The sequence below is a fragment of the Anabrus simplex genome, chromosome 13 (genome assembly GCF_040414725.1).
Source record: "Anabrus simplex isolate iqAnaSimp1 chromosome 13, ASM4041472v1, whole genome shotgun sequence".
Classification (NCBI taxonomy): domain Eukaryota; kingdom Metazoa; phylum Arthropoda; class Insecta; order Orthoptera; family Tettigoniidae; genus Anabrus; species Anabrus simplex.
The window spans coordinates 25,719,547-25,728,935 of NC_090277.1; the positions used below are offsets into that span (position 1 = coordinate 25,719,547).

The window sequence follows — 9,389 nt, forward strand, 5'->3', positions numbered from 1 at the left end:
ATTGAATTTTATATTTCCCCCTAAAATACCATTTTAGCTAGCCTACTATTTCGGGTGTCCCTCTTGCTTTATACAGGCTTGAGACCTGCTGTACAGTTAGAGTTGGAGATAACACCATAGGAGATGTGGGTTATTGAAGAGTCTGCAACATTATAGTGTACTTTATGCTACAGAAAAAAAGGTACAGTACTGACTGTACTGTAAAAGCTATTACTCAGCAATACCCACACGATGTGGTTATTGCCCTATTTCTAAAATCTCTGCTTCATACTTTGTGTATCGACAATCTTGATCGGCTCTTATCTGTTCCAAGCGTTATATAAGTATGTTGGGATCTTACATCTACATATGGTCACAGGCTTGTTGTTAACATTTCGGATTATGTGCAGAGAGTTGATATGTAGAAAACTGTATTTAACCTGCTTCGTTGGTGAAGAAAGGCCTTGGAGACCTCCTCGGTCATCTTATTTTTCACCGCCTTCTTCATCTTGTACCTCATCCTGCTGTTCTCCTTCTTTAGATGTTTGCACTGCGATAGAAAATGTAGTAGGCTTAGGCAGTGAAACAGAAATTAAAGACTGATGGTACATACCGTTGAGATCATCTTTTTCGTCCTCTTCTTTATCTTGCTTCTCTTCCTCTTGAGATGTAAGCATAGGAACAGAACTTTAGGGTTTGAAATATTCTGTAAAGGTTTACTATTCATAAATAAATAATTATCTGGTAGAATACGTTTGAGCTCTTTAAACTTCTTTCTCGATGAATCTACACTACAAACGTGTTCATGATGTTTGCCATTGGAAGGGTTCTGGAACAGACTTTTACACTATTTGCACTAAAAAATTGCACTACACGACATCTTATGACACACTTTTTGAACCCCCAGAGGAAGACTCTTCCACAATCTTTGCAACTATAAACCGGCGTAGGTTGTTTCACGGAAGATATTTTCCTAATGACAGAGAGAGGCAAAGAGAGATGAACCAATCTCTTTTGTTTAATAGTTCTTTCATTCTCCCCACAACGGCAGCGAGCATCCTGTCTAACAAATGGACTCCTTGGCCAATTACATTTACATATGTTTGTTTTAGTTATGGTTGTATGCTAATTTCACACGTTTTATGAAAGTGAATTTAAAAATCTTTTCTTCTGCTTTTCTGAAACACGTTGTCAGAAATAAAAATTGTTTTCTTGTTAAAGTATTGAATCACTGCAAACATAATAACAGAAAAGAAAACATTGTTTTTCTGAAAGTGAAACTATGTTAAATATAATTATTTTATAATTTTACCTAGATACATTTAGATATACGAGGATTGAGGTGAAAGTCGTGGCAACTATTTTTTCTTGTAGATATGTGAACAGATCACAAACGTATATGTGTCGTGTGGAAATTCTGGAGGCATGGTGTGTATGCAGAACAACAGATGGCTCTGTGATAGGTGGTAGTAGCACAACGAGGGCTGTGAAATCAGTCAGTTGGTGAGTGTCATGCGAGGTGGAAGTAACAGTACTACGGGGACTTCCTGGTGCAACAGGTACGACGTGGCTTTCGGGAGAAACGTCCGGAGGTTGTGGACAGTGCAATAATCCTGCATGACAATGCAAAACCACATAAAGCAGAGTGTGTAGGGCAGCTACTGCGACGTTGGGGATGGGAAGAATTGGCGCACCCACCGTACTCTCCCGACATTTCGCCCTCTGACTTTGATCTCATTCAAAAGATTAAGGAACCACTACATGGTAGGTGGTTTGCAAGGCCGGAGGACATTGCTAATGCTGTGCACCAACAGGTGGCCCGATTCCCACATTGTGCGGCAAATACTGAGGCAGATCGTATTCAGCGCTACCCGCATCGTTGGCAGCGTGTGGTGAAAGTAGCAGGGGACTACTTTGAGGGTCTTTTGGCCCAGGTTTTTCATGTTAACTTTATATGTATTGTGTTGTCATTCTTTTGCACCGGGAAGGCCATATTGCCCTGTATCCTACCGTATTAAATGAGTGTGTTACGATATTTCAGTGTTATTCATTGTCCATGCGTATAGTTAACACGTGAACCTTTCGTCTGCATATGTCACATTTTCCTACCGGACTGGTATCTTCAAAAAAATAAAAATTGTTGTCATGACTTTTGCCCCAACCCTCGCATATTAAATTTAAGTATACAATCGAAGACACAAAATTATTAACAAAATTCTTCTCCATGTGAATAAGCCAACTTCTTATACTTTCTGGGGAAATGCAAAATAACAAAAAGAACCTCACCCAGAGATATGTGATCTGTATTTTTCCATAATTCTATTTTGAGTTTAGTTTATCTAGGGTTTGACTTCGAAGTGGGAAGTGATGCCTGGTAGAAGGTGTGATTTGTGTGGCTGTTAATTCCCAGGTTAAACCTAACAGCAAGGAGGGGTAGGTGAAACCTGTGGGATGCCTTTTTATAAATTTGGTCCAAATGTACATTCAATTGAAAATTATTTAGAAATGTTGTGCCTAGGTAGGTAAGCGTGGTCATTACAACAAGTGGTTGATTATTTAGGGTTAAAATGGTTTGTTATTGGGATCTACATTTATGAATAGGAAATAATAATACATTTTTGCTTACATTAATCTTGATTTGTCAGAGATTGAGCCATTGTAGGAGTACATTTAAATTGGTTTGGAGATGGGATTGCAAGGATCGGTTATTGCATTCCACAGCCAGTATTGCTGTGTGTTTAAACTGACACAATCAAGGTGGGGATATAGGTTAAGTAGTACTGATATAAAACAGGACATAGAAAAGTGATGACAGTGGGATACCTTGTGGTACTCCGGCTTTAGTTGGAAACATGTAGGTAAATGTGTTATGGATGCTGATTTTGGCTAGGAAATGGGTGATTGTCATAAGAATTGGGAGGTGATGGAGTTTATATATCAGCATGTTGAAAGGCGTTCTCAGTATCAAGACTGATACGTGCTACGCATATTTTAGTAGGTAATATTTTCTGATCGATTCATAGATATGAAAGGCATGGTCATGTATGGTGTGCTGAGGACAGAAGCTGGTGCGTTACTGAAGTATGAGATGGAGGGAGTCGAGATAGGTTTATATACATTGAGCTAAGGTAATTTCTAAGATTTCCGAACACTCTGTTAGAAGATTTATGGGACGATATGAATTTCATTGGTGTGGTATTTTTTGGGGTTTTGAAAATAACAAACTTTTGGCATGTACCAAATTTGGTGAGGGGAAGGGAAAAATCCAGTATGGAAAATTATAGTGTATACTTTGGAGTTGTAGGATATGGTGCTTCTTTTATGTGTCAGTGAGTAATTTGATCTAGTTCTTTTCTTTTTAGTTCATTTAGTTCTTTTTAGTTCTGAGTGCATCTTTTATATCTTAGACTGTAATAAGAGCATTTAGGGGATGTTGAGAGTCAAGTGCTGTAGGGGATTGAAAGGTAGAGGATTTTGTCTGATACCCGAATATTTTGATACTACATCGTGCTCGTGATGCCTTATTTTTGTCGGTTGTTTTAATTTGGTCTGGTATTTGCAAGTGTCAGTCATGTTGGATAATTCAGTGGAAGTATTTGCCCATGCTTTCTTTTAATAGCCTTAATGAATTATCAAGCATCTCTAATGGTATTTCTGAATATTTTGCTCACAGGTTCGAAGGTATGCCTTGTAATGTTCATGGGAATATTTTATTACTTTTAATGGATAGGGTGGGATGGGAGGTTTGGAAGAATGTGAGGAGTGGTGTGGAATATGGATTCAGTTGACAATAGTTAGATAGTAAGTATTCTAATTTCTTAACTTTATCTTGTAATTCATGCTGTGAAGTAGGTGGTTCAGTATTGCATATTTTATCTGGTATTGTTTGTCTCTATGCTAACCAGTAGGTTCGTGTATACCATATGATTGTTGTTTGACGTTGGTTGTGTTGCCATGGGTTTGTTAGTACATTTTTATGGTTATTAGGGCAGGGACATGGTCATTTCCCATTGAAGGTAGCATGGTGAGTTCACAGGGATTATCAGACACCTTCCCAGAATTTTGTGTTAAGAATAATGCCAAGGTTCGGTATGCCAGTCTTATAAATCTTGATTCCCTTTACACAAAATTGCAAAGGTTTTGGAGGCTGGAAGTATTCCATCAACATTCCTTACTCCCGAATAAAGGGCTAGTGAAAAACATTTTCTTGAATTATGATCAAATGGATGATTCTGGCAGGTTTTTTGGCCAATTTCCTATTCGTCCCAAAATGTCACCTGTAACTCACTCTAAGCATAATGCTGTTAAAATGCTCAAACATGTTGAAAATAAGTTTGCTAGATTTCCAGACTTGAAACAGCTGTATGTAATTTTCATGCATACATACATTGAAACTGGACACATGGAACTTGCACCCCTTGAGACTTGTAAATGATTAAGCTTTTATTTGCCTCATCATTGTGTGCTCAAAGATTCTAGCATGACAACTATGCCGATTGTTGAGTTTGAGAGATGATGTGAATATTGAGATGGGGTAGCTGTGAACTCTTTCTAATGGTTGACCCTGAAATTCTTGTGCATTGTTTTAAGGTTTCAGAACTAGTCTTGTTACTCTCTCAGCTGATATTGCTAAGATGCAGAAATTTGTGTTAAAACATCCCGACCAAAGTAGTCTTCAGAATATTGCGTGGCATGCTACAAGTTCTGCACTATTTCTTGATTCAAGATTTCTGGTTCAACTTGCAATGTTTTCACAGGTTAACATCTCAGTTGAAGTAGCTGAGGAGCTACAGTGAAAAATTTCTTCCCGGCATTATAGTACACGTTTATCTCAGAAATTGGACGTCAAATTGTCCCGAAGCCCTTGCCAATGTCCCTGTAGATGATAGAGAAATGTTGACAACATTGAACCTCACTAGCGATGAAGCTATTAAAACAATAGGTATTATTTGGCGTCCTAAATTTTATGAGTTTCAGTTACCATTATATTTGAAGAATGCACATAAGGAAATCATTAAGAAAAGCATTGTCACAATCATTGCTTCCATATTGCACCCTCTTGAATTGACTGGATGTGCTGTGGTTAAGTGCATACTTACCATATATTTTATTTGGCAATTGGAAATTATATGGGCTTTTCTGTTCGAACCCCTATCTGAAATTATTGAGACGGAGTGCAATGTAATGTGATACGAAGCAATTTCGGTATATATATATATATGTATATATATTGTGTTTGCTTTTGTTAACTTACCCGTAAAATGCAATAACATTTTGTTTTCACTTTTCTAGATTTGCGCAAACTGCATTATTGACCGGTGGCGATTCTGCGACATGCAAGATTCTTCAGCGACAACAGTTTACGCATTCGAGTGAGCGTTCGCATTCCTGTGTTCAGTGTGGTGAGAAGTTTCGGTTCAAGTCCCATCTTCAGGAACATGTGCCTACACATATTGGTGTACGTCCTTATTGCTGTGATGAATGTGGGTCACGGTTTTTCCGAAAGTCCATTCTTACGCAACACCTATTGTCGCATACTGATGAGCGTCAACATTCCTGTAAACACTGTGGAAAAAAATTCCATCGGAAAGGGAATCTTGGTCGACATATGCTCACACATACTGATGTGCGTGCATTTTCCTGTGTTGAATGTGGTAGGAAGTTCTCGAACAGGTCCTATCTACGTCAAACATTCTGTTATGCATATGGGAGAACGTCTACATTGCTGCGATGTATGTGGAATGAAATTCTCAAGCAGAGCGGGTCATTGGAGACACGTTAAGAGACATACAGGAGAGCGTCCATATTTTTGTATTGAATGTGGAAAGAGATTTTATGAGAAGTCGCATCTTGACGAACATATGCACACACATACAGGCGAACGTCCATTTTGCTGTGATCAATGTGGTAGAACGTTTTCCCGTAAGTCGGGCCTTTGGAGACACACATTCGCACATACTGATCAACGTCCACACCAATGTAGTTTATGTGGGAAAGAGTTTTCACGGAAGTCATACCTTCGGCGACACCAGCTGCTGCATACTGCAGTGCGTTCACACTTTTGTGATAAATGTAATAAAAACTTTTTTTACAAGTGCGATTTACGCCGTCATTTGCTTACATGCTGAAGAGGGCCCATATTCTGCGACACCTCTTTATGCATACTGATGAACGCCTGCACACCATGTAATCAATGTGGAAAGAAGTTTTCTCAGAAACAATCTTCGTCGACACCGACTTATCCATACTGGAGGGCATATTATGGGAAAGCGTTGACATTTATGTGGACCATGAGGTAGGAAGTTTTATCACATACCGCTTATTCGAAATCACCATCGACACGTCGTACTGGAGAGCGTCCACATTCCCGTGATGACTCTGGATAGAAGTTCTTCGTCAAAGCCTTTTTACTCATCTTGGGAGTGCGTCTTCATTTTGTCATTAACGCGATAGTATAGTTTTTTACAAAGTCTAGTTCTCGAAAGCAAGGGATAAGGTAAATTTCATCTCGCCTACATGATTGAGAACACTGTGTGTGTCACGTTTGGTCAAAAGTCTGTGTTGATTATTTGACCTTGCTTTCATATATCCTAGTTGCGTGAATAAAGACACTCCTTATTAGACATGTTTGCCTTGTTTTTTTAACATAACATATAATACTAAGCGGCCACAATTTGTAAAATACCAAGTGTCTAAGCAAACCACAGTTATAGGTTTTACTACACTTGACAAACACAATAATGCCATCTTCCATGAATGTTACATCTCCACTCCTCCACTGATGAATTCAAGTTTTCTCCACCAAAGTTTGAAGACCAGTCGAGTGTGCTTCGTTTCGTTTTATCACATGCCAATATAGACATCAGCTTTCCCCTTTTCATAAAATGTACCTTAACCCACCTGCATCAAATTCGGTGTGAAGATGATCCCTGTAGCATCTGAGGAAAAAATCTACGGTAATAATGTATTTCTTTATCGTAGATTCCGAGAAAGATCGCCACCTTGTCCTAATCGCCATCGATGAATTTTGGGCCAGGGCATACGAACAGGAACTGAAACGTCAGTCCGCGGAGTGGTGACATGCCGGATCACCATGGAGGCAGAAGGTCCGTCGGAATCCTACCTCAGTCAAACTGATTTTGATCGTCGTGTATGACGCCAGGGATGTCATTGTTTGCCGCTTTGTTCCACATGGCAGAACACTGACCGCACAGTACTACAGGGACTTCCTGGTGCGACAGTTAGGATGTGGCGTTCGGGAGAAACGTCCGGATCTTCCGGACAGTGCAATAATCCTGCACGACAACGCAAAACCATATAAAGCAGAGTGTGTAGGGCAGCTACTGCGACATTGGGGATGGGAAGAATTGGAGCACCCACCGTAGTCTCCCGACATTTCTCCCTGTGACTTTGATTTCATTCGAAATATTAAGGAACCATTACGTGGTAGGCGGTTTGCAACACGAGAGGACATTGCTAACGCTGTGCGGCAAATGTTGAGGCAGATGGTATTCAGCGCCTCCCACATCGTTGGCAGCGTATGATGTCATTACATTGAGGATATTTAGGCCCAGGTTTGTCACGCCAAATTAATGTGTACTCTGTTGTCATTCTTTTGCAACGGGAAGTCCATATTGGCCAGTATACTACCGTAATAAATTAGTGTGTACGATATTTCAGTGCTTTTCGTTGTCCACACATGTAGTTAACACCTTGTCCTTTCGTCTGTATATGTTACATTTTCCAACCGGACTGGTATCTTTAAAAAAAATGTTGCCATGACTTTTGCCCTTACCCTCGTAATTGCCTCCCAGAGCTCCTCTACGTCTCATATAACCTGCATTCCCCAATACTTTCAGAATCATAACTGAGTAGCTTTTCCACGTAGATTGGTATCAGAGATCGACATGTACAACACTCACTAAAAGCATCAACATAACCATATCACTTCCCATATCAATATACATAACAATTAAAATAAATAATTTGCCTGCTGCCATTTCTTGATGGATACAGTACTTTTGTATCCATCTCTTGGCACAGGCCAGAGTAGAGTGTAGCTTCCACCGAAGTCCCAGTCTCATCCATGGCTGTGACAATATGGAAGCTGCTGGGGTATGGGTGGTACTGAGTAATGGCATTCAGAGCATGACTAGTGCATCTGAGTGTTATGAAAGGTGTTGCTCGTAGGGTCAGTCGTGCTGCAGTAGCACTTTCTGACCCAGTGAGGAAAGCAATGGCAAACTACCTCACTCCTGGTCTTGCCTAGTACGCCTCATTTTGGTGCTGCCATTGGTTTCTGTGGTTTCCTTATAACCGCATAACATTTGGTGGTGCTATTTGAGGATCCAACCAGCCTCTGGGCTGATGACCTAACAGACAGACATGACCAAGATCTGTTACTGTTTTTCAGGATTTGGCACAGAATATATCTGACGGAGAATTTTGTTGGAAGGAAATATTTCTCCCTAATAATATAAATACCTTTAAAGAATAAACTTATCTCGTCACTCCACCGAAACTGCCTCCTTCTCATATGTTTCATCTGTTCCATGCGGCCGGTTACTGCCTCTCCGGACGTCATCTCTGCTCCGAATGCATTGATGCTGCTGTGCCTCGTTATGGCATCCTGGACAATCTGCTCCCACGGCTTAGGCTGACTCCATGGTGTTACAGTTGTCCATGAAAGTAGAAATCAATATTGGATTGACAGAATACATATTTAAATTGCTCATTTAGCCTCTTAATATTATTACTTTAGCTACTCGAAATTGCATATCTGTAAATATCTGGGTACAACTTCTTGTTATTAAATATAACTTTCCCGGCTAATATGAATTTCAATTGCTAATCCAGTTTGTCTTCTATGTACTTAATTGCCTGAAGTAAGAAATTTTGCCCTCTCGCTTCTTCTCTACAGCGGTCTCAATAACTCCTCCAGCCGGTATTTTAATTTGAAAATATCGGAATTTTCTTGTATTTTAATTTTAGATCCTATGCTATATAGCACGCAATTCCTCTTCAGTCTTATGTTTAAATAGCTCTTTTATACGCAGTGACGACAGATTCAGCTTTTCCTTCTTCTCAGATGTTTTACGTAATGTAATTATTTTCTCTCCGTAGAGAATGGATTAGGATTCAATTATTTTTAGAACAATATCTGTTCCATCACAACGTTCTTATACATTGCCCTTACAATTCCATGCCTTCTATATTTAAGTTGATCTGAATTTCGGCACCACTTTTCATATATTCATTCTACCTGAAGTTGCCATGCGCCATTTTGTCTCTCCCTTTCTCCTTCGTATTTGCATCTGGACTGTAGCGTAGTTGTACAGTATGTCTAGATTCATTCATGCCATCCAATCACAAGTAGATCTTGTGAAGACCAAGCTCTGAACCTCTTCCGG

At 39.7% G+C, this 9,389-nt stretch overlaps 1 protein-coding gene across 1 annotated transcript in view; it reads left to right on the forward strand.

Annotated features, from left to right (window-relative positions):
* The window catches only part of LOC136884886 (zinc finger protein 22), a 49,315-nt gene extending 41,745 nt beyond the window's left edge, over nucleotides 1–7,570 (forward strand). The window contains exon 5 of the mRNA XM_067157188.2: nucleotides 5,272–7,570. Coding sequence (XP_067013289.2) covers nucleotides 5,272–5,761 — 490 coding nt within the window. The 3' untranslated portion in view covers nucleotides 5,762–7,570. The remainder of the gene's footprint in view (nucleotides 1–5,271) is intronic.
* Nucleotides 7,571–9,389: the final 1,819 nt, after the last annotated feature.